The sequence below is a fragment of the Oncorhynchus gorbuscha genome, linkage group LG25 (genome assembly GCF_021184085.1).
Source record: "Oncorhynchus gorbuscha isolate QuinsamMale2020 ecotype Even-year linkage group LG25, OgorEven_v1.0, whole genome shotgun sequence".
Taxonomy (NCBI): domain Eukaryota; kingdom Metazoa; phylum Chordata; class Actinopteri; order Salmoniformes; family Salmonidae; genus Oncorhynchus; species Oncorhynchus gorbuscha.
In genome coordinates, this window is record NC_060197.1 from 32,334,317 (window position 1) to 32,360,372 (window position 26,056).

At 44.9% G+C, this 26,056-nt stretch overlaps 1 protein-coding gene across 18 annotated transcripts in view; it reads right to left on the bottom strand.

Annotated features, from left to right (window-relative positions):
* The window catches only part of adgrl3.1 (adhesion G protein-coupled receptor L3.1), a 329,225-nt gene that overhangs the window by 104,001 nt on the left and 199,168 nt on the right, over window positions 1-26,056 (bottom strand). For all 18 annotated transcript variants that reach the window (XM_046328067.1, XM_046328082.1, XM_046328081.1 and 15 more), the window contains 2 exons: window positions 5,473-5,823; window positions 1,585-1,688 (listed from right to left, as the gene is read on the bottom strand). In XM_046328067.1, coding sequence (XP_046184023.1) covers window positions 1,585-1,688; window positions 5,473-5,823 — 455 coding nt within the window. The remainder of the gene's footprint in view (window positions 1-1,584; window positions 1,689-5,472; window positions 5,824-26,056) is intronic.

Below are 26,056 nucleotides of genomic sequence, written 5' to 3' on the forward strand. Positions count from 1 at the left end.
CCTCTCTACCTCCCTCTCTACCTCCTCTCTACCTCCCTCTCTACCTCCCTCTCTACCTCCTCTCTACCTCCCTCTCTACCTCCCTCTCTACCTCCCTCTCTACCTCCCTCTCTACCTCCCTCTCTACCTCCCTCTCTACCTCCCTCTCTACCTCCCTCTCTACCTCCCTCTCTACCTCCCTCTCTATCTCCCTACCATCTCTCTATCTCCCTCTCTATCTCTCTACCTCCCTCTCTTTACCTCTCGCTCTCTCTCTTTACCTCTCCCTCTCTCTCTCTACCTCTCCTCTCTCTCTTTACCTCTCGCTCTCTCTCTACCTCTCGCTCTCTCTCTCTACCTCCCTCTCTCTCTCTCTCTACCTCCCTCTCTACCTCTCTCTCTCTCTACCTCCCCTCTCTCTCTCTCTACCTCCCTCTCTCTCTCTCTACCTCCCTCTCTCTCTCTCTCTACCTCCCCCTCTCTCTCTCTACCTCCCTCTCTCTCTCTCTACCTCCCTCTCTCTCTCTCTACCTCCCTCTCTCTCTACCTCCCTCTCTCTCTACCTCCCTCTCTCTCTACCTCCCTCTCTCTCTACCTCTTTCTATACCTCCACCTCTCGCTCTCTCTCTTTACCTCTCGCTCTCTCTCTCTTTCCACCTCTCGCTCTCTCTCTTTACCTCTCGCTCTCTCTCTTTACCTCTCGCTCTCTCTCTTTACCTCTCGCTCTCTCTCTTTACCTCTCGCTCTCTCTCTTTACCTCTCGCTCTCTCTCTTTACCTCTCGCTCTCTCTCTTTACCTCTCGCTCTCTCTCTCTACCTCTCGCTCTCTCTCTCTACCTCCCTCGCTCCCTCTTTACCTCCCCCTCTCTCGCTCTCTTTACCTCCCCCTCTCTCGCTCCCTCTTTACCTCCCCCTCTCTCGCTCCCTCTTTACCTCCCTCCTCTCTCTCTCTCTCTCTCTCTCTCTCGCTCTTTACCTCAGCCACCTGTGAATCCATATCCACAAAGCACTGTTTGGTTAAGGGGCTGCGATTTGCCGCTCTGGAGTGGATTATAAGTGTTATTGCCCGCATGCCTCGGGCTCCTGCGAGTTTTTTGAGATCCGATGCATTTCATAAACAGGGATAGTGATGCTACTAGTACTACTGCAGCTACTGCTGTAGCTGCAATAACCACATATTCTGTGAGTGCCTCTCCATTATAGATTTAAACACAGAATGCGTGGAGCTCTTTGAGTAACTCTTGTTCGGGGAATGAGAGAGACCCCACTGGGCCTAATGAAAATGGCACAATTGGGTAGTGGGTGTATTGGCCAACATTGTGAACTCAATGCAGTAGGGAGGAGTGTTATAAGGAGTGTTCTAAGACAGCTACTTTCAACTGTGGTTCTTGGGTCTATAGTGAGTGGACATTAATTGACTATGTTCTTCTCAGCAGCGACAAAGAAAACCAGTGGAACACAGTGGCCCTGTCCTAGAGGATGGGCGTCGTATCCCCTTGGTCGAAGAAGTTTCCATTGTTGCCAAGTGAACAAGTGTGAATTGCCAAGCGCAAAGTGTGTGTCCATGCGCGAGTGTGCGTGCGTCTGTAAGTAGGGACTCATTACCTTCTGGGTGATGACATTGACCCACGGGGACGTACAGTTGCTGAGGTCGGGCCCTTGGGGGTCCCAGTATCCTTCGGGCCCCATACACAGATACATGGCCACGCCTGTGGAAGAAAACAACACTCAGAGTTAGAGGCAGTAGAGCATATATCAAAGCTGTCCCTGGGGATTAACGCTATGCTACCAATGACAATTACCATGTTGGTAAGAAAACAAAAAGGTTGGTCCCCTGAACGTATGTCTGGAGGGGGAGAGTTGAGGGCAGAACTGGGGTTCAACACTAATCTGAAGACCATGCTTCAGTTACCCAACAATCCCCCAGGGTAGAAAAAAAACTATTCCACTGTGAGACACATGCTTCGAAACGACTGTTTCTCTCAACTGCTTCGTCTGTATTTTCATTGTTCATCCTCATATAATCTGTTGGTGTTTGTCCGTATGAATGTGCATGTCACGACTTTGCCCCTGAAATATCCATTTCCCAATCAAACTACCATGTCCTTAAAACCAATTCAACTTAAATGTTAAAATAAATATATTTGGGGATGTTAAGAAATTAATGTAATCGACTGGTTTTATCATCTACACGTTGAATTAAATCATCTACATGTTAAATTAAGTCATCTACATGTTAAATGAAGTCATCTATGTGTTAAATGAAGTCATTTCTTTTTGTGGTAGCACTTCAGGGCCTACAGAGGTATATTGGATAGTGTGTGAATCTAGTAATTAAGAGTCAGCGCACCTCCGCGTGTGTTAAACGGGTGCGACAGTTGAACCCCTGGCAAAAATACACCAAACTGTGTTCCAATTAAGTCGGAAATCCTGGAGTTCGTTACGAAAGGTCAATTAATGCTGCCTGAGGGAGACGACTGGTACTGACGGGGATGTGGAGCGACGTGTGTGTGTGTGTGTGTGTGTGTGTGGCCTTTGGGTCACACAGGGCTACTGAAAAAGGGTCCGTTAAAAATGGGACTACGCCCCTATCAGTGCTTTTACTAACTCTGCGTATAAGCGGTGATTGCGTCTATATAAACTCACACTCCCCTATGGGCCCTAGTCAAAAGTAGTGCACTATGAAGGGAATAGGGTGCCATTTGGGATGCACAGCATTTCAAAAGGGTACAGATAGAGGAAAACAGGACAAGTCCATGTGGGCTATGCCATTGATAATGTTTATATTCAATCTGTGTATAAACTGCAATTGGGTATTTTTTTTAAACTATCAACTCCATGACAGGGGAATAAAAACACTAGTCTCCAATTGGTACATGTCCATGGGATATAGAGAGGAGGGGGAGACAGACTGCTAACATTAACTGATATCAACTGTGACTGACACACAATTTCCTTCCCAGTCCTCCTTGGACTTCCTAACGTTTGATGGGTTTATCAGATGGGCCTCAACCTGACAAAGTGAGCGATAAAGATGGAGAGACAACAATAGAGTGAGAGAGACAGAGGGAGAAAAAGATGGAGAGAGAATGATAGAGCGAGAGAAAACAGAGGGAGAGAGAGAGGGAGAAAAAGATGGAGAGAGAATGATAGAGCGAGAGAAAACAGAGGGAGAGAGAGAGGGAGAAAAAGACGGAGAGAGAATGATAGAGCGAGAGAAAACAGAGGGAGAGAGAGAGGGAGAGAGAATGATAGAGAGAGCAAACAGAGGGAGAGAGAGAGGGAGAAAAAGATGGAGAGAGAATGATAGAGAGAGAGAAAACAGAGGGAGAGAGACAGAAAAGATGGAGAGAGGGAGAGAATGTTGGAGAGAGAGAGATATGGTAGGGATTCAAGGAACTTTCAAAGACAGCCTGTGAGGAAACTCAAAGCCGTCCTCTACTTCGGTGGTTTTGTGTCCCTCTTGTTGTGCCGTACGGCAGAGGCGTTCAAGAGGCCACGTCGCGGGGGATGGTGTCGCCAGGTAATGAGCGTCCCCAAACCTGGTTGCAATACTTCTGGGCTTGTGATCAAAACGTATCTTAAAAATAGTAGCGCTGATCTAGGATCAGGACCCACTCCTTTCCATATAATCTTATTCGTTATGATCTAAACAGCAAAACTGACCCTATTTCAGCACTTCAATGTTGATACTTTCTGAATACGGGCCCTGAGCAGCACTGGGACACAACCACTGACACCCTTGCCAACGTGGGCGCCATGTTACAACACAAATCTTCTAATACATTGATACGGATTCTAATGGCAACATTCACGTGCATTTCTTCCATCTCTGTTTGATATCACTCTCTCCATGTAGATCAATGCTTACTATTGACTTCAAAACTATTTCACTTAATGTCAGAGGCGCTTGACCTTCTTGGATCTTAATATGTTGGTATCCATTCATTTTGACCTGAGCTGATACCAGTTGGCACAGGAGGAGACGAAGAAACGAGTGACGTGGCGCCTTACGAACTACAGTAAGCGCCTGGTCCTCGTTAAAGAGCACACACACAACAACACTTTAGTGTTCATTAATTTGTTTCCTGCGATTGCAGAAGCGCTGGGGAGGATTCCACGTCTTGGTTCCATACGCCCTGTACCGTTGGCATCTTTAGCTTCTCTACTCTCAGCGAGTCGAACATAAGGCATATGGGAGGATACATACAAACAACAGAACATTCCTGTAAATAACCTTCAGGAAAACATTCAGGGAAACATTCAGGCGAGCCAAACGTCACACTTCAATATGCTTTCATAAGGAGTTGAATATTGGTAGCCGTACAGAGTTGAGAAAATCAACGGCAGAATGTGTTTGACGACAAATTACGGGGAAACTGAAGGGGGGTGGGGTGGGTGGGTGGGGGGGGGGTTCAGGATTAATTGAGTTAACTGCATGACTACGTTTGGAGATTCACCCCCAGTGAGAAAGATCAGATTTAAGGGGAAAGCTCAGTCTTTTACCATCAGCTTCATTCCTGGGGGGCCAATTCAGGAGCTCGAAGAGGATTCTGGTTTGTCTCTGAGGGCCAGACTCATGGCCATTGGCATCCTTATCCATAATGTTCAATATTCCATACAGTGGGTTCAGTTGGTAAAAGCATGGCGATAGAAAGGTTGTGGGTTTGATTCCCGCAGGGATCACTAATCCATGTTGGTGATACTTCAGACATTCCCTACGTTCCCTGTACTACACAGTGCTTTAGGCATTTGTTTGATGCCATAATTCACGTAAACATATGACAACGCATATGACAACGCATATGACAACGCATATGACAACGCATATGACAACGCATATGTCAACGCATATGACAACGCATATGACAACGCATATGACAACGCATATGACAACGCATATGACAACGCATATGACAACGCATATGACAACACATATGACAACACATATGACAACACATATGACAACACATATGACAACACATATGACAACACATATGATAACACATATGACAACACATATGACAACACATATGACAATTAAACTGACATGTTTGTTACACTGTCAGATAATTACACCTCGGATAGTGAGTTGCTATATTTGACAACCACCAACTGTACACGACCATGGCGTAGGCCTATAGTGGTCTATGTACTTTTACCAGGTCCCAGTGAATATGTCCTTTCAGACGCAGGGTAGCAGGTTGACGTTTATTATCATGAATCTTGTCCTGGAGGCAGAACTGAGTGATTTTTTAAATGATATTGGCTATATCATAAAAATGAATGAAAACAAAATGATGACATTTTGGTCTTAAGGTTAGAGTTAAGCATTAGGGCTAGCAGTCTGGTTAAGGTTAAATTGATTTTACAACTTTGTGGGTGTGCTAGCTAGTCACCATTCTGCAGAGATGCATCCAGGTCAAGATTCATGACAATAAATGCCATCCTGCTGCAGGCTAACCACAGTATTAAGTAGAACAAACCCATTACCTATTGTTCCAGTTGGGCATGGTTGCCTGGCCACCAGTCCCTGTCTGGTCTTGGGCCAGGACACGTCTGACATGATCATGGGGTTACAGTACTCAATGCCGACGTTGGGGAGCTTGGAGGACGGGGACGACCTTGTGTTGCCCTCTGGGATATTGCCCTCTGCTGGCGGCAATGGCGGCGGCAGAGTAGTCGAGGTGGTGTGCGGTCGCTGGGCAACGGGGGATGTCGCAGAGGCCCTGGTGGTTGTGGTGGAGCTTGTTGTTGGCGTGGTCGTCATGGAAACCGCCGCCGGGCGCGTTGTAGTCCGCGTTGTCGTGGTATCCATAAAAACGATCACAGACGATGACGATTCTGTAGCAAGAGAGATGAAAGAAAGAGAATCAGTAAACCGAGAAAAAAAAAGAGTTGCGGGAGAAATAACAGCCTTCAAAATGGAATAGGGATAGAGAAAGAGAAAAAAATAGATTCTGAGGAATGTATTGTCTTTGTTTATTCAGTCACACTACATTTAAGTCTGAGAGGCTAATTTATTTCAGGGTCAGCGCAAAAACACTCAGAGGGGTTCAATCGTTCCTATCTCCAGTGTCAGTTTAGGAGGAGATAGTTCAAATTGGATCAATTGGATCTGGCAGGCGTGGCTTGGTTGTGCAGGCTCAGTTTCTACTGAGGAGCTGGCAGACTCCCACAGCTAGGAACTCCCACAGCTAAGTACACAGGCATCCATTTCCAGCTGTGTGTGTGACTGTATGTGCGCGACTGCCTCTGATGCAGTTGTTGCAGACCCCTTGTGTTGTTGTGGAGGCTTCTGTCACCCATGATGGACCATCTCATCCTAAATCGAGGACTACACTCCTCGGTATCAGATGCATGTAGCTACAGCAGCACTGGACTGGCCTGAGGCTGCAGAGGAAACTTGGTGCTCTGCACTGGGCTGACCACTTTGTCTCCCATTCCATGTACCAGAATGTTGCCACTGGTGAGGACATGCTCACCTTTACTGTTAAGGTGAGGCTGCAAGTTCTACCAACAAAATACAGCCTTATACTCTGGTACCCTGAAAACCATGATCCCTTCTGTATTTTACACCCAGAGTTAAATGTAATGGAGTCTGTTGCACATGTTGTTAATGGTTGCAGTTCATACAAAGACTTAGGGTACATGGCCTTCAGATTGTAGGCCTGCCTAAGAGTGGTGCATAACAACTGACTAGGTACCCTAATGCAGGAGGATAGCTGTGTGGAGGAGAAGGTACTGCTGTGTTTCAGCCATTATGGAGGGGGATTAGCTGTGTGGAGGAGAATGTACTGCAGTGTTTCAGCCGTTATGGAGGAGACTAGCTGTGTGGAGAAGGTACTGCTGTGTTTCAGCCGTTATGGAGGGGGACTAGTTGTGTGGATGAGAAGGTACTGCTGTGTTTCAGCCGTTATGGAGGAGACCAGCTGTGTGGAGAAGGTACTGCTGTGTTTCAGCCATTATGGAGGAGACTAGCTGTGTGGAGAAGGTACTGCTGTGTTTCAGCCGTTATGGAGGAGACTAGCTGTGTGGAGAAGGTACTGCTGTGTTTCAGCCGTTATGGAGGGGGACTAGTTGTGTGGATGAGAAGGTACTGCTGTGTTTCAGCCGTTATGGAGGAGACCAGCTGTGTGGAGAAGGTACTGCTGTGTTTCAGCCATTATGGAGGAGACTAGCTGTGTGGAGAAGGTACTGCTGTGTTTCAGCCGTTATGGAGGGGGACTAGCTGTGTGGAGGAGAAGGTACTGCTGTGTTTCAGCAGTTATGGGGGAGCCTAGCTGTGTGGAGAAGGTACTCCTGTGTTTCAGCCGTTATGGGGGAGCCTAGCTGTGTGGAGGAGAAGGTACTGCTGTGTTTCAGCAGTTATGGGGGAGCCTAGCTGTGTGGAGAAGGTACTCCTGTGTTTCAGCCGTTATGGGGGAGCCTAGCTGTGTGGAGGAGAAGGTACTGCTGTGTTTCAGCCGTTATGGGGGAGCCTAGCTGTGTGGAGGAGAAGGTACTGCTGTGTTTCAGCCGTTATGGAGGAGAATAGCTGTGTGGAGGAGAAGGTACTGCTGTTTCAGCCGTTATGGGGGAGCCTAGCTGTGTGGAGAAGGTACTGCTGTGTTTCAGCCGTTATGGAGGGGGACTAGCTGTGTGGAGGAGAAGGTACTGCTGTGTTTCAGCAGTTATGGGGGAGCCTAGCTGTGTGGAGAAGGTACTGCTGTGTTTCAGCCGTTATGGGGGAGCCTAGCTGTGTGGAGAAGGTACTGCTGTGTTTCAGCCGTTATGGAGGAGACTAGCTGTGCGGAGGAGAAGGTACTGCTGTGTTTCAGCCGTTATGGAGGAGACTAGCTGTGTGGAGGAGAAGGTACTGCTGTGTTTCAGCCGTTATGGAGGAGACTAGCTGTGTGGAGAAGGTACTGCTGTGTTTCAGCCGTTATGGAGGAGACTAGCTGTGTGGAGGAGAAGGTACTGCTGTGTTTCAGCCGTTATGGAGGAGACTAGCTGTGTGGAGAAGGTACTGCTGTGTTTCAGCCGTTATGGAGGAGACTAGCTGTGTGGAGAAGGTACTGCTGTGTTTCAGCCGTTATGGAGGCGGACTAGCTGTGTGGAGGAGGGGGACTAGCTGTGTGGAGGAGAAGGTACTGCTGTGTTTGAGCCGTTATGGAGGAGACCAGCTGTGTGGAGAAGGTACTGCTGTGTTTCAGCCATTATGGAGGGGGACTAGCTGTGTGGAGGAGAAGGTACTGCTGTGTTTCAGCCGTTATGGAGGAGACTAGCTGTGTGGAGGAGAAGGTACTGCTGTGTTTCAGCAGTTATGGGGGAGCCTAGCTGTGTGGAGAAGGTACTGCTGTGTTTCAGCCGTTATGCAGGAGACTAGCTGTGTGGAGGAGAAGGTACTGCTTTGTTTCAGCCGTTATGGGGGAGCCTAGCTGTGTGGAGGAGAAGGTACTGCTGTGTTTCAGCCGTTATGGAGGAGACTAGCTGTGTGGAGGAGAAGGTACTGCTGTGTTTCAGCCGTTATGGGGGAGCCTAGCTGTGTGGAGGAGAAGGTACTGCTGTGTTTCAGCCGTTATGGGGGAGCCTAGCTGTGTGGAGAAGGTACTACTGTGTTTCAGCCGTTACGGGGGAGCCTAGCTGTGTGGTAAAGAAGGTGCTTTTTGTTTAATTAAGTGTCATTGCATCAACAACCTTTAAAAATCATTTATGATGTAATGTGTGTGTACATACCAAGCATTTCTGCATAACAAGTCAATAACAGAATTGTAGCTGTGTGATTCCAAGAGGGGGAGGAGGTAGACAATGGTGTTCTAAATATGACATTGTTTTTCTTTGTCTCCCCGAGAAGCGGATTAGTGATGTGTGGGTTCAACCCGCAGTCCCTGTGGTTATATCTGTGGGGCAGGCGGGTTTAGAGTCATGAAATATTGTGTGGATGAAGGTCAGGTGAGTGCCAGGTGGGTTGAATAAAGAGAAAACGATACATACTTTTTTAAATAAATGTATAGTTCGTGTACAACTTATTTATTTATAGGCTACATTGATGTTTATTTTTCCATTATTTGTAGGCTATCTGGCATTAGTGTGTAAGCCTATAAGCTTCAGGGCCTAAGTGTACGCGTGCCAAATAGCCTACACGCTAATCGCCAAGTGCTTTTGGGAATGGGCAGGAAAAGTACATGTCAATCTACAGAGGCAAAAAGGACAATGTCGGTGTTTTTCAATAAAAGAAAAGCTGCGAAATGGAGAGTTTAAAATAAAGATAAGGGAGGGCCAGTAATGTTTGCTCCGCAAAAGAAGCAGAGATGACAGAAAACTTTACTGATGTCAACTATATTGAACAAAAAATATAAAAACGCAACATGCTAAAATATCAAAGATTTGACTGAGTTACAAGTCGCTCTGGATAAGAGCGTCTGCTAAATGACTTAAATGTAAATGTAAATTAAATCTGTCCAAACAAAAAAAGCCCTAATCTATGGATTTGGTTGGTCCTAGTCAGTCCCTGGATGGGAGACCAGATGCTGCTGGAAGTGGTGTTGGAGGGCCAGTAGGAGGCACTCTTTCCTCTGGTCTAAAGAATATCCCAATGCCCCAGGGCAGTGATTGGGGACACTGCCCTGTGTAGGGTGCCGTCTTTCAGATGGGACATTAAACGGGTGTCCTGACTCTCTGAGGTCATTAGAGATCCCATGGCACTTATCGTAAGAGTAGGGGTGTTAACCCCAGTGTCCTGGCTAAATTCCCAATCTGGCCTTCAAACAATCACGGTCACCTAATTAATCCCTAGTTTACAATTGGCTCAATCATCCCCCTCCTCTCCCCTGTAACTATTCCCCAGGTCATTGCTGTAAAAGAGAATGTGTTCTCAGTCAACTTACCTGGTAAAATAACAGATAAATAAAAAATAAATAAAAATGTCACATGACTGGGAAAGCAGAAAAAAAGGCCTTACAGTGGGCCTCAGGATCTCCTCACAGTATTTCTGTGCATTCAAATCGCCATCGATAAAATGCAATTGTGTTTGTTGTCCGTAGCTTTTGCCTGCCAATACCATAACCACACTGCCACCATGGGGCACTCTGTTCACAACGTTGACATCAGCCAACCCCTTGCCAACACGACCCAATATACATGGTCTGCATTTGAGACCGGTTGGTTGACCTGCCACATTTTCTAAAACGATGCTTGGCTTATGGTAGAGAAATGAACATTCTGGCAACAGCTCTGGTGGACATTCCCGGCAGTCAGCATGCCAATTGTGCACTCCCTCAAAACTTGAGACATCTGTGGAAATGTGTTGAGTGACAAAACTGCACATTTTAGATTGAAATTGTATTGTCCCCAGCACAAGGTGCACCTGTGTAATTAAGATGTTTTGTGCGTATGGAAAGTTTCTGGGATCTTTTATTTCAGTTCAAGAAACATGGGACCAACACTTTACATGTTACGTTTATATTTTTGTTCTGTGAAGATTGAAGCATTCATTTCATTCTATCGATTTAGGAAAGACAAACCCACACTGCTCTGACCAGTTTCACTGTTCTTTATTAAGCTTTACGTATTGTCCTCAAGGCCTTTGTCAAAGCTTTTGTCGATTTTGTTGAATATTGTCGATTTATGACATTCTGGTGAGCAAGGGTTTATTTAATCTTCTAGGGCAGCATAATCACAGAAGATATGCTGCATGTATCTAATTATAGACAAGTTGACTAACAAATAGTCTACCAAAATGGCGGAAATTATAAGCAGAAACATTTAGGCAAAAGAAAATCCTGCACCCCGACAACAAATCATCACAAAGTCGGGCAGTTATGGATGTGTTATTAGCAATTGCAGGGGTGGGTGACCAAACAGCTGACCTGTACACCACAAGCGCAGATACACATTAAAGATTCTCTTATGATCTTGTTTCCCTGAGGTCTTGGGTTAAGGGTTTGATTCTACACACAGCCCCCCACTTACACCTTAGCTATCACAAAGGCAAACACACCGTAGGCAGATCTACAAACACACACCCCTACCCACACCACACACACACAAACAAACACACCCCCCTACATCATTACAATCCCCCATGATATGCTCATCAATCATTTCAGCTAAAGCCCACCTCCACTCTCCTCCCTCCCCTGCTCTCCCTGATTGCATTTATAAACAAGCATCTTATGAATGTGTGGTCTAAGCTTAGCTGTAAATGGTTAGGGCCAGGATGGAAAGGTCAGGCCTCATAACACTCCAGCAAACAGTGGGAGAGGGCAGGCAAATCAATGACCACACACACACACACACACACACACACACACACACACACACACACACACACACACACACACACACACACACACACACACACACACACACACACACACACACACACACACACACACACACACACACACACACACACACACACACACACACACACACACAGGAAGACAACAATAACACACACTTCCTCTTATAAAGGGAGCTGTCCCTTTAACTCTCACCTCTGTGGCCATTATCATGTGTCTTAGTGGGCCCCAGGATATAGGAGGTAGAACCCTAGGGAAACCTGGCTCTCTGGAGAATAGAGGTTAGTTCCCATATCCACTCTGATGCGGCAATCCATTCCAAATGCAATCATGAAGCAGGCGTTTGCTCGTCTACAAATAGTTAAGTGCAGCAAAAGTGACAAGCATGATCGACGATGCTGATACCATCCTACAATAAAGGGGGATAATACAGGATGAAAACAGGGTCCTTTGTGTGGCCTGGCTGGTCTAGCGGTAATGCTGCAGCCTCTGGCACAACTGTCTACAGTGACAACCTACTACCATTTGACCCAATCTCTCTGTATCGTTTCCCACTGCCTTCCTCTCTCTCTCTCTCTCTCTCTCTCTCTAGCTGTTCCATAAAGTTAGAAAATACCTTCAAAAGTAAATGAAGTAGTGCAGGGGCTTTTGTGTAAGTGTGAAGCATGTTACATTGACAATGTGTAAGCCTATGGTAGGGGTATTTATATCCAGCCTGGAGGTCCAGAGGTCTGGACTACTGCTGCTTTTCTGTTCTACCTGATAATTAACACCCACCTGGTGTCCCAGGTCTAAATAAGTCCTTGATTAAAGGGGAAGAATTACAAATCAGCAGTGAAACACATTCAGTGGCATTCAACAACGAACTAAAGTATCCCGCTATTTGAGCAAATATCTTTTTTTTCTTTCTAGTGGTAAAAAAAACAAAACAGTTTCAAGGCTTTATTCTCTCCAACAAACAGTGTGTTGAAGTGTTTTTAAGATCCCTAGGTATCCGTCGACTGCTGTGGGGCTACTCCATCAATAAAGACTACCTTGACAAGCATCCTATTCAATCAAACTAACAGGAGGCACAGAGGCATCGTTTTCCCTAATCGTAATGAACATTTAATGACGCCCTATAGCACTTTTGCCTGCTCACAAAACATACGTGCACATCATACTTAAACGTATACAGCCACTGTTAATAACACACATTGTGTGCATGTGCACCCGCCCACACACCCGCCCTAATGTGTCACATAACGCTCTTCTTCTACCCGCCAATCAAAAGAGAACGAACGCAGAAAGAGGTCTAACGTGTCTGCCTTCGTCAAAGACTTTACCTTCGCCATCAGCAATGACAGTAACGCGTTAATGTTAATCTGTGCTACAATGCACAACGGCTCCTTGCCTCCTTCCGCAGAAATCACCACATGGAGTGATGGAGGGGAACATATCCCAGAGCACAACGTTACATCTACCTCACTTGTTCGTGACGCTTTCTATTTATTCATCCATTTTTAAAGGGATAGCGATGAGCATCTCACTATGGTTATGTCCCAAATGGCATTCTATTCCCTATATAGTGCACAACTTTAAACCAGAGCCCTATAGGCCTACAGTGCCTTCAGAAAGCATCCATACCCCTTGACTTATTCTACATTTTGAACATGTAATTAAAATATTAAAATCACCCATCTACACACAATAGCCCAATTTGAAAATATTTTTGCACATTTTTTGAAAGTGAAATTCCGAAACAGCTCATTTACATAAGTATTCACACACCTTTGCTATGAAACTCCAAATTGAGCTCAGGTGCATCCAATTTCCTTTGATCATCCTTGAGATGTCACTACAACTTGACTGGAGGGCACTTCCGTCCAATTCAATTGTTTGGACATGTCTATATAAGGTTGCACAGTCAACAGTGCATGTCAGAGCAGAAACTATACCATGAAGTCTAAGGAACTGTCTGTGGATCTTGTTTTGGTCACATGTCCAGGAATGGGGCGGCAGCATAGCCCAGTGGCTAGAGTGTTGGACTAGTAACCGGAAGGTTGCGAGTTCAAACCCCCGAGCTGACAAGGTACAAATCTGTCGTTCTGCCCCTGAACAGGCAGTTAACCCACTGTTCCCAGGCTGTCATTGAAAATAAGAATGTGTTCTTAACTGACTTGCCTGTTTAAATAAAAGGTAAAATAAAATAAAAAATTAAAAATGGCTGAAGAATTAGCAATAACTTGGTGATTTGAAAAGTCATAGTCAAATCGCTCAATAATATAATAGTTATAGCCAAAAAAAAATATTTAATTTACAATCTGTAGAAACTATGAGAATAGAAAGGTTCAGAAATGTTATGAAGCATCACAGCACAGTTGAAAAAAAATGGCAAACAGAAATCCAATATGGATGGTGTTAAGGGAGATGGGAGGGATTGAATGGAGCTGAAGGTTGGGACTAATAACAACAAGAGAACTAAATATACTGTGTCTGTAAAATGTATATAGGTTCAGAACATTTGTGAAACAGCACAGTTAAAATTATATGGCAAATAGAACTGGATGGACATCAGAAATAGATGGGAGAGGTTAAAGGTAGAGGAAGGGCAGCACTAAAAACAACGTATATATCATGTAACAGCTGGAAGAAGAAGCCTACGTGTTGTTGTTCACTAGTTTACTCCAATTAGGGGAGGGGTGGTAGGGTTAATGAAACACAATAAAGGAAAATATATTATAGAAATATATGCACAGTACCAGTCAAAGGTTTGGACACACCTACTCAGTCAAGGTCTTTTCTTAATTTTTTACTATTTTCTACATTATACATTAATAGTGGATTCATAGAAACTACATATATGGAATCATGTAGTAACCAAAAATGTGTTAAAAAACTTAATGAGGAATGATTTTCCAACAGTTTTGAAGGAGTTCCTACATATACTGAGCTCTTGTTGGCTGCTTTTCCTTCACTCTGCCGTCCAACTCTTCTCAAACCTTCTCGCTTGGGTTGAGATCGGGGGATTGTGGAGGCCAGGTCATCTGATGCAGGACTACATCACTCTCCTTCTTGGTCAAACAGCCCATACACAGCTTGGAAGTGTTTGGGTTATTGTCGTGTTGAAAAACAAATGATAGTCCCATTAAGCGCAAACCAGATGGGAAGGCGTATCGCTGCAGAATTCTGTGGTAGCCATGCTGGTTAAGTGTGCCTTGAATTCTAAATAAATCACAGACAGTGTCACCAGCAAAGCATCCCAACACCATCACACCTCCTCCTCCATGACTCACGGAGGGAACCACACATGCAGAGATCATCCATTCACCTATTCTGCATCTCACAAAGACATGGCAGTTGGAACCAAAAATTCCATCGGTCTAATGTCCATTGCTAATGTTTCTTGGGCCAAGCATGTCTCGTCTTCAATTCGACCATGAAGGCCCGATTCAGTCTCCTCTGAACAGTTGATGTTGAGATGTGTCTGTTACTTGAACTCTGTGAAGAATTTATTTGGGCTGTAATTTCTGAGGATGGTAACTAATGAACGTATCCTCTGCAGCAGAGGTAACTCTGGGTCTTCCATTCCTGTGGCGGTCCTCATGAGAGCCAGTTTCATCACAGCGCTAGATGGTTTTTGCGACTACACTTGAAGAAACGGTCTTTTTCCAAATAGGGCTATCTTCTGTATACCACCACTACCTTTTCACAACACAACCGATTGGCTCAAACGCATTAAGAAGGAAAGAAATTGCACAAATGTACCTTTAAGAAGGCACACCTGTGAATTGAAATGTATTCCACCTCATGAAGCTGGTTGAGAGAAGGCCAAGAGTGTGCAAAGCTGTCATCAAGGCAAAGGGTGGCTATTTTGAAGAATCTCAAATATAAAATGTATTTTTATCTGTTTAACACTTTTTTGGTTACTACATGATTCCATAAGCGTCATTCCATAGTTTTGACGTCTTCACTATTATTCTACAATGTAGAAAAAAGTTTTTTTTAAATAAATAAATAAAAACCCTTGAATGAGTAGATGTGTCCAAACTTTGGACTGGTACTGTGTAAACTCAAATGTCCTCTCATTTTCAACTGTGTTTATTTTCAGCAAACTCAACATGTGTAAATATTTGTGTGAACACGATTCAACAATTGAGACATAAACTGAACAAATTCCACAGACATGTGACAAACAGAAATGGAATAATGTGTCCCTGAACAAAGGCGGGGTCAAAATCAAAAATAACAGTCAGTGTCTGTTGTGGCCACCAGCTGCATTAAGTACTGCAGTGCATCTCCTTCTCATAGACTGCACCAGATTTGCCAGTTCTTGCTGTGAGATGTTACCCTACTCTTCCACCAAGGCACCGGCAAGTTCACAGACATTTCTGGTGTAACTCGGGCAGTTGTTGATGCCATCAGCTGTCCGGCCAAGCCCTCACCCTCTGATCCAACAGGTCCCAGACGTGCTCAATAGGATTGAGGTCCGGGCTCTTCGCTGGCCATGGCAGGACACTGACATTCCTGTCTTGCAGGAAATCACACACAAAAAGAGCCGTATGGCTGGTGGCATTGTCATGCTGGAGGGTCATGTCAGGGTCAGCCTGCATGAAGGGTACCATATGAGGGAGGAGGATGTCTCCCCTGTAACGCAAAGCGTTGAGATTGCCTGCAATGACAATAAGCTCAGTCCGATGATGCTGTGACACACCGCCCCCAGACCATGGCGGACCCTCCACCTTCAATTCGATCCCGCTCCAGAGTACAGGCCTCAGTGTAACGCTCATTCCTTAGACGATAAACACGAATCCGAACATCACCCCTGGCGAGACAAAACCGCCACTCGTCAGTGAAGAACACTTTTTGCCAGTCCTGTCTGGTCCAGCGACGGTGGGTTTGTGCCCACAGACGATATTGTTGCCAGTAATTTCTGGTGAGGAATGCCTTACAACAGGCTTACAAGCCCTCAGTCCAGCCTCTCTCAGCCTATTGTGGATAGTCTGAGCACTGATGGAGGGATTGTGCGTTCCTGGTGTAACTCGGGCAGTTGTTGATGCCATCCTTGTACCTGTCCCGCAGCTGTGATGTTCGGATGTACCGATCCTGTGCAGGTGTTACTGCGAGGACTATGCGAGGACGATCAGCTGTCCGTCCTGTCTCCCTATAGCTCTGTCTTAGGCATCTCATAGTACGGACATTGCAATTTATTGCCCTGGCCACATCTGCAGTCCTCACGCCTCATTGCAGCATGCAGAAGGCACATTCACGCAGATGAGCAGGGACCCTGGGCATCTTTCTTTTGGTGTTTTCAGAGGCCTCCAATCGAGAATCTGTGGAAAGAACTGAAAACTGCTGTTCACAAATGCTCTCCATCCAACCTCACTGAGCTCGAGCTGTTTTGCAAGGAGGAATGGGAAAAAATTTCAGTCTCTCGATGTGCAAAACTGATAGACATACCCCAAACGACTTACAGCTGTAATCGCAGCAAAAGGTGGCGCTACAAAGTATTAACTTAAGGGGGCTGAATAATTTTGCACGCCCAATTTTTCAGTTTTTGATTGGTTAAAAAAGTTTGAAATATCCAATAAATGTCGTTCCACTTCATGATTGTGTCCCACTTGTTGATTATTCACAAAAAAATAGAGTTTCATATCTTTATGTTTGAAGCCTGAAATGTGGCAAAAGGTCGCAAAGTTCAAGGGGGCCGAATACTTTATCAAGGCACTGTATTTCTGACTTTTGTGAGCCCTCTCCTTGGCTAGAAAATGGCTGTATGATTTTCTGTGACTAGGCGCTGACCTAACATAATCGTTTGGTGTGCTTTCTCCGTAAAGCCTATTTGAATTCGGATACTGTGGCTGGATTTACAAGCTGTTTATCTTAAAAATGGTGAATAATACGTTTGAGGAATTTTAATGGTGGAATTTCTGTTGTTTTTAATGTGGCACCCTGCAATTTCACTGGCTGTTGTCGAGGTGGGAGACCAGAGAGGTTAAACCCTTTACAATTTAGATCTGTGAAGTTATTTGAATTTTTACGAATTATCTTTGAAAGACAGGGTCTGGAAGTTTCTTTTTCTGCTGAGATATATATATACACTGCTCAAAAAAATAAAGGGAACACTTAAACAACACAATGTAACTCCAAGTCAATCACACTTCTGTGAAAACTGTCCACTTAGGAACCAACACTGATTGACAATAAATTTCACATGCTGTTGTGCAAATGGAATAGACAACAGGTGGAAATATAGGCAAGACACCCCCAATAAAGGAGTGGTTCTGCAGGTGGTGACCACAGACCACTTCTCAGTTCCTATGCTTCCGGGCTGATGTTTTGGTCACTTTTGAATGGTGGCTTTCACTCTAGTGGTAGCATGAGACGGAGTCTACAACCCACACATGTGGCTCAGGTACTACAGCTCATCCAGGATGGCACATCAATGCGAGCTGTGGCAAGAAGGTTTGCTGTGTCTGTCAGCGTAGTGTCCAGAGCATGGAGGCGCTACCAGGAGACAGGCCAGTACATCCGGAGACGTGAAGGAGGCCGTAGGATGGCAACAGCCCAGCAGCAGGACCACTACCTCCGCCTTTGTGCAAGGAGGAGCAGGAGGAGCACTGCCAGAGCCCTGCAAAATGACCTCCAGCAGGCCACAAATGTGCATGTGTTTGCTCAAACGGTCAGAAACAGACTACATGAGGGTGGTATGAGGGCCCAACGTCCACAGGTGGGGGTTGTGCTTACAGCCCAACACCGTGCAGGATGTTTGGCATTTGCCAGAGAACAACAAGGTTGGCAAATTCGCCACTGGCGCCCTGTGCTCTTCACAGATGAAAGCAGGTTCACACTGAGCACATGTGACAGACATGACAGTCTGGAGACGCCGTGGAGAACGTTCTGCTGCCTGCAACATCCTCCAGCAAGACCGGTTTGGCGGTGGGTCAGTCATGGTGTGGGGTGGCATTTCTTTGGGGGGCCGCACAGCCCTCCATGTGCTCGCCAGGGGTAGCCTGACTGCCATTAGGTACCGAGATGAGATGCGGTTGGCCCTGGGTTCCTCCTAATGCAAGACAATGCTAGACCTCATGTGGCTGGAGTGTGTCAGCAGTTCCTGCAAGAGGAAGGCATTGATGCTATGGACTGGCCCGCCCGTTCCCCAGACCTGAATCCAATTGAGCACATCTGGGACATCATGTCTCGCTCCATCCACCAACGCCACGTTGCACCACAGACTGTCCAGGAGTTGGCGTATGCTTTAGTCCAGGTATGGGAGGAGATCCCTCAGGAGACCATCCGCCACCTCACCAGGAGCATGCCCAGGCGTTTTAGGGAGGTCATACAGGCACGTGGAGGCCACACACACTGAGCCTCATTTTGACTTGTTTTAAGGACATTACATCAAATTTGGATTAGCCTGTAGTGTGGTTTTCCACTTTAATTTTGAGTGTGACTCCAAATCCAGACCTCCATGGGTTGATATATTTGATTTCCATTGATAATTTTTGTGTGATTTTGTTGTCAGCACATTAAACTATGTAAAGAAAAACGTTTAAGAAGAAGATTACATTCATTCAAATCTAGGATGTGTTATCTGAGTGTTCCCTTTATTTTTTTGAGCAGTATATATATATATATATATATATATATATATAAAATAGAGAGAGCAACAAAGTGATATAGGGGATTGGAAATTATGGAAGCTATATTGATGGAAGCTACAGTACAATCTATCTGCAATATTAAAGCTGATCTACCCCCCAAGAAACAATAACAAAATTACATTGGACAGGGATGTGACCAAGAACCCAATGACCACTTTGACAGAACTACAGAGTTCCTTGGCTGAGATGGGAGAACCTGCCAGAAGGACAACAGTCTCAGCAGTTTACCAATCTTGGCTTTATGGGGTAGTGGACAGATGGAAGCCACTCCTGAGAAAAAAGGCACATGACAGCACGCCTGGAGATTGCAAAAAGGAATGTGAAAGACTCGAGAGCATGAGGCAATAGATTATGTGGTTTCATGAGACAAAAATGTAACTCTTTGGCCTGAATGCAATGCACTATGTCTGGAGAAAAATAGGCAAACTAATCTGTCGATGTGCCCTTGAGCAAGGCACTTTTCCAGAGCGACTTACAAAGAGCAATTAGGGTTAAGAATCTCTCATAAATGACTAAAATGGGAACATTTAAATTATTGGCAGCATTTAGGACAGCCATATTAAATTCCCTGGGACCTTGTTAAGTCAGTATTTGTGGGCCTCCCGGGAGGCGCAGTGGCGCTGTACTGCAGCTGTGCCACCAGAGATTCTGGGTTCGCGCCCATGCTGTCGTAACCGGCCGCGACCGGGAGGTCCGTGGGGCGACGCACAATTGGCCTAGCGTCGTCCGGGTTAGGCCGGTAGGGATATCCTTGTCTCATCGTGCACCAGCGACTCCTGTGGCGGGCCGGGCGCAGTGCACGCTAACCAAGGTTGCCAGGTGTTTCCTCCGACACATTGGTGCGGCTGGCTTCCGGGTTGGATGCGTGCCGGGTTAAGAAGCAGTGCGGCTTGGTTGGGTTGTGTCGGAGGACGCAGGACTTTCAACCTTAGTCTCTCCTGAGCCGGTACGGGAGTTGTAGAGATGAGACAAGATAGTAGCTACTAACAATTGGATACCACAAAATTGGGGAGTAAAGGGGTAAAATAAAAAATATATAAAAAATAAAAAAGTCAGTATTTGTTATACCGTATTACGCTATCCCTTCCCCATTTTTTATTTACAGGCCAAATACTTAAAGGGCCAATCTGCAGTGGAAAGAAAGTAGACACCCCATCTCGGTTTTGGTAAAAAAAAGCGGAGGGGTGGGCCTGGAGAAATGTATCACCTCAATTTCATAGACAGAGCTATGGATGCAATGACTGACCATCCATGATATCAACATTATTGTTTTAACCATGTTAAGTGTTTCTTTATATGTACAATGTTTACAAACATTGGAGTATTACAAGCTTATCTTCTGGGTTCTATTAAGTTATATTATTCAAGAATCCATGGGCAAATCATTAATTTATAAGTCCAAAAATGGATGTAGCAACTACAGATTGCCCCTTTAATATTTCAGAGATATAGATTTTCAAAGAGGAAGCAGGCAGCACATACCAACCATGACCCCAACCCAGGTCAATGTTGACCAATGAACAGACCCTCAAATATTAGCGTTTTCAAATTGCACAATGAGCCTATTGCTACCATGACCATACAAAGATGAGTTCACCACATAGTATACTAACAAGGCTCCAATAGCAGATCTACATCTACATTTCAAATAAGAAGTAGGCCTAATGCTCTTTTAATGTCATGCAATGCTCCAAGTTGCCGATTCTTGTATAAGAGCGTTGAATGATAAAAACCCCTTTACGGGAAAAGGATGAAATTAAGTGGTTGAAAATCTATCAGCTATTCACAAAATTATGAAAGATTTAGTTGTGCTCTTTCCCCTAGTTATAGGGCAATACTGACATCACAGGCGGCAGGTAGCCTAGTAGTTAGAGCGTTGGGCCAGTAACCGATAGGTTGCTAGATCGAATACCCGAGCTGCCAATGTAAAAATCTGTCGTTCTGCCCCTGAACAAGGCAGTTAAGCTACTGTTCCTAGTCCGTCATTGTAAATAAGAATTTGTTCTTAACTGACTTGCCAAGTTAAAATAAAATAAATAAAACACAGTCACTACAGTAGGTTGTCTGAGAGCCAGGAATTATGGGTAGAAAATGATTGGGCGCCTGGAATTATTATGCGGCATGTAGACTAGTGGTTAGAGTGTTGGGCCAGTAACCGAAATGTTGCTGGTTTGAATACCCGAGCCGACAAAGTGAAAAATATGCCGATGTGCTCAAGGGGCACCGTACTACTATGGCTGAACCCGTAAAACAACACATTTCACTGTGACAATAAAACATATTTTATTTATATATATATATATATATATATTTATAAAAACCTGCACAACACCTAGTGAGTCATGAAATAAAATAATGGTTACATGATGACCAGCAAACTGCTTGGCTATTGGCTAACAAACTGCTTGGCTATTGGTTAATAAACTGCTTGGCTATTCTAAGTAATGTTGTTAGGGATACGCATATTCTAAAACCTGTTCCCACAGTCCGCTATAAGAGGCAGAGGAGGGCAGAGAAATAAAGAAAGCTCGACTATGTCCTTGAGCAAAGTTGTGTATTTTGCATGAAGCAATTACAGAAGGACAAACGGGTCAGTAGACACTCATGTTTTGGGAGAAGTCTCGTCTCACCACCTTTACAAGGACATTTTGTTGTGCTCTGTTGGTTCCTCATTTTATCTAGGAGCAAAAAAATTAAGATCAGGGTTCAAGTTCAGCGGCTATGTGAATAGAACTGTTGTCTTCACTTGTTATTCTTAGAGGGAGTCATCCTTAACCTTATACATGGTTGCCTTGAATGCCTAAAACGTTCTGCTCAGAACAAAGAAACCAAAAAAATGGCCTGGGAGATATGATTGTGGTGCAGGGCTTGAGTGACCTATTTACTTTTGCTATGTTGGTTTAGTGTTCCTATTTCAAGCTTCACTAGGTCAGTAAAACCTCAGAATGTTATGATTCAATTGGCCAAAAGACAAGTACACTTGGAGAGGAGAAAAATATTTTGAGAGATTTTTGTTTCAAAAGTAATGTAGGCTAAAAAGTAGGTTTGATCATCTCCACGTTCCCAAGTGGAAAGGATCTGTGTCTGCACTACATACTCTCACTACTGGTGTCCCCCAGGGCTCAGTCCTAGGCCCTTTCCCCTTCTCTCTATACACCAAGTCACTCAGCTCTGTCATATCCTCACATGGTCTCTCCTATCATTGCTATGAGGACAACACTCCAATACACTCCTTCCCCCTTTCTGACACCCAAGTATTTCTACATGCCAGGCTGATATATCAACTTGGATGTCGACCCACCACCTCAAGCTCAACAAGACGGAGCTGTTCTTCCTCCCGGGGAAGGCCTGCCCACTCAAATAAATCTCAATCATGGTTGATAACTCCACAGTGTTGCCCTCCCAGAGTGCAAAGAACTTTGGCGTGACCCTGGACAACAAACACCCTGTCGTTCTCTGCAAACATCAAATCAGTGACTCGTTCCTGCAGGTTTAAGCTCTAGAACATCCATAGAGTACGACCCTACCTAACAAAGAAAGTGAAGCAGGTCCTAATCCAGGCACGTGTCATATCCCGTCTGGACTAATACAACTGGCTGTTGGCTGGGCTCCCCGCTTGTGCCATCAATCCCCTGCAACTTATCCAGAATGGTGCAGCCCACCTGGTTTTCAACCTTCCCAAGATCTCCCATGTCACCCCACTCCTCTGGACATTCCACTGGCTTCGACGACGTTCGCATCCACTACAAGACCATGGACAAATGGAGCAGCAAGAGGCACTGCCCCTCCCTGCCTTCAGGTTATGCTAAACCCTACACCCCAACCCGTGCAGTCCATTCTGCCACCATCGGGCTCTTGACCCTCCCACCCATACAGGAGGGCAGCTCCAGCTCAGCCGTGTCCAAGATCTTCTCTGTCCTGGCACCCCAATGGTGGAACCAGCTTCCCCCTAATGCTAGGACAGCAGAGTCCCTGCCCATCTATTGAAACCCTACATTAAATAGGATACTTCAAATATTATCTTAAATAATCACCCTTCTCAAACTTTCATGAATCAACACTTGCACTTGACTCCCCCTCACCCCCTTCTAAACTCAGCAAAAAGAAATGTCCTCACACTGTCAAATGTGTATATGTGTACATATTTGTATGAACATAAGATTCAACAACCGAGACATAACCTGAACAAGTTCCACAGACATGTGACAAACAGAAATGGAATAATGTGTCCCTGAACAAAGGGGGATCAAAATCAAAAGTAACAGTTAATAAAGCTGGTGGCCACACCAGATACTAAGTACTGCAGTGCATCTCATCCTCAAGGACGACACCAGATTTGCCAGTTCTTGATGTGAGATGTTACCCCACTCTTCCACCAAGGCACCTTGGATGTTCACAGATATTGCTGGGGGGAATGGCCCTAGCCCTCGCCCTCCGATCCAACAGCTCCCAGACGTGCTCAATGGGATTGAGATCCGGGCTCTTCGCTGGCCATGGCAGAACACTGACATTCCGGTCTTGCAGGAAATCACGCACAAAACGAGCAGCATGGCTAGTGGTATTGTCATGCTGGAGGGTCATGTCATGTCACAACCGGCCGTGATTGGGAGTGCTATAGGGCAGAGCACAATTGGCCCACCATCGTCCGGATTGGAGTTTGGCCAGGGTAGTTCATGTTATTTATTTAAACAGAACAACATCAAAGAAAAAAAAAAAAAAGAAAAAAAAACAAAGAAACAAAAAGCACAACCGAAACAGCTCTGTTACGCGCAAAACACACTAAACAGAAAGTATAATCACCCACAACTCAAGGGTGAAAACAGGCTGCATAAGTATGGTTCTCAATCAGGGACAACGATTGACAGCTGCCTCTGATTTGAGAACCATACCAGGCCAAACACAGAAATAGCAACTGATAGAAAAAAATAACATACACACCCTGACCATACTAAAACAAAGACATCACAAAGGAACTAAGGTCAGAACGTGACAGACATTTCTTTTTTTAGCTCTCACTTTGCTGATAATCATTTTGAGGAAAAGTCTATGCCTGTGATGTGTGGTTGACCCATCTTGTCCCTGAGTGGCGCAGCGGTCTAAGGCACTGCATCTCAGTGCTAGAGGCGCCACTACAGACACTGGTTAGATTCCAGGCAGTATCACAACCGGCCGTGATTGGGAATCCCATAGGGCAGAGCACAATTGGCCCACCATCGTCCGGATTGGAGTTTGGCCAGGGTAGGCCGTCATTATAAATAAGAATTTGTTCTTAACCGACTTTAAATAAATAAAAATGTAAAAAATGAACTTAAGTCTCACTGGATAAAGAGCCTCTGCTAAATGACAAAATTGTAAAATATGGTACAAAGAACATCCAGCAAACTTCCAAAGGTGCAGAGTACAAATGATGTCAGAGGAAGGAGAAAACACGAAAATAAGAACAATTCCAAATATCTTCTGACATGTTGATGTTTAATGGCATTTTTGCCAACATTCCTCGGCAGTCATCAAATGAGTGCAGCTGTTCTTCCTTTTCTTATTAGAGATGCACCTATGACCATCGCTAAACCACCATCTTTAGTCCAATGTAAGAAATGCAGTTAAAAATGGAAACCCTCGTCATCCAGACCAAGAAAAAGTGATTGTTTCAAATGTCAGAGATCAATTGTTAACTTCAGCCACACACTCTCTCAGAACTTGAAGACCCCCCCCACAAATGATTTAATTAATATAAAAACTAACCCCAATACCTCCCTCATACTGCAGACTTCTTTACATGCTGCAGACGTCTTAGAAAAACACCACTCCCTTGCAACACGCCATGACGCCTGCAGATGTTTCCACCTCAGACAGAGTTATGTGCTTCATTTCAAACCAGTCCTTCCTGGCTAATTAGTATTTTCCTTTGTTTCTTGGGGCTTTACGGCAGTTACAATTAGATAAGCTAGACACTCGGTTTCAGGAATGGACCCATTATTTTGAAATGAATCCACTTTTTATGACAGATCCTTTCCATTTGAATAACAGCGATCTAGCTGCCTAGAAGACTTTACATATCAGTGAGATCAAAAGAAGAGATGTAGGCTTTGGGGTTGGAAGGAGAGTGAGCATTACTAGATAGGGACTTGGTCAGTGAACAGCTAAATTCAATATTCCTTCATTGTTAATATTTGAACTGTGTTCACACCTTTCTGCTTGGCTACGTTGTCTAGAGGTCGTGAAGTTCAAACTTCCCCTGGGGTTCACTTCAATCAATAGACAAGGTACTGTACATCAGAATCAAGAAATCCTAAAGAAATGTGTTTTTTTTATAAGTATACACACTATTCATACAAAAGTATGTGGACACACCTTCAAAATAGTGGATTTAGCTATTTCAGCCACACCCATTGCTGACAGGTGTATAAAATCAGTCATGTAATCTCCAAAGACTAACATTGGCAGTAGAATGGCCTTATTGAAGACCTCAGCATGGCACCTTCATAGGATGCCACCCTTCCATGTCAATTAGTCAAATATCTGCCCTGCCCCGGTCAACTGCAAGTGCTGTTTTTGTGACGTGGAAACATCCAGGAGGAACAATGGCTTAGCCGCAAAGTGGTGGGCCACACAAGCTCACCAAACGGGACCGCCGAGTGCTGAAGCAAATAAAAATGGTCTGTCCTCAGTTGCAACACTCACTACCGAGTTCCAAACTGCCTTTGGATGCATTGTCAGCACAAGAACTGTTCGTCGGGAGCTTCATGAAATGGGTTTCCATGGCCGAGCAGCCACACACAAGCCTAAGATCACCATGCGCAATGCCAAGTGTCGGCTGGAGTGGTGTAAAGCTCGCCACCATTGGACTCTGGAGCAGTGGAAACATGTTCTCGAGTGATCAAACCAAATCAAATTTTAGTAGTCACAAGTAATTAAAGAGCAGCAGTGAAATAACAATAGTGAGACTATATACCGATACAGAGTCAATGTGCGGGGGCACAGGTCAGTTGAGGTAATATGTACATGTAGTTATTAAAGTGACTATGCATAGATGACAAAAGAATCACGCTTCACCATCTGACAATGCAACGTACAAATCTGGGTTTGGAGGGTGCCAGGAGAATGCTACCAGCCAAATGCATAGTGCCAACTGTAAAGTTTGGTGAAGGA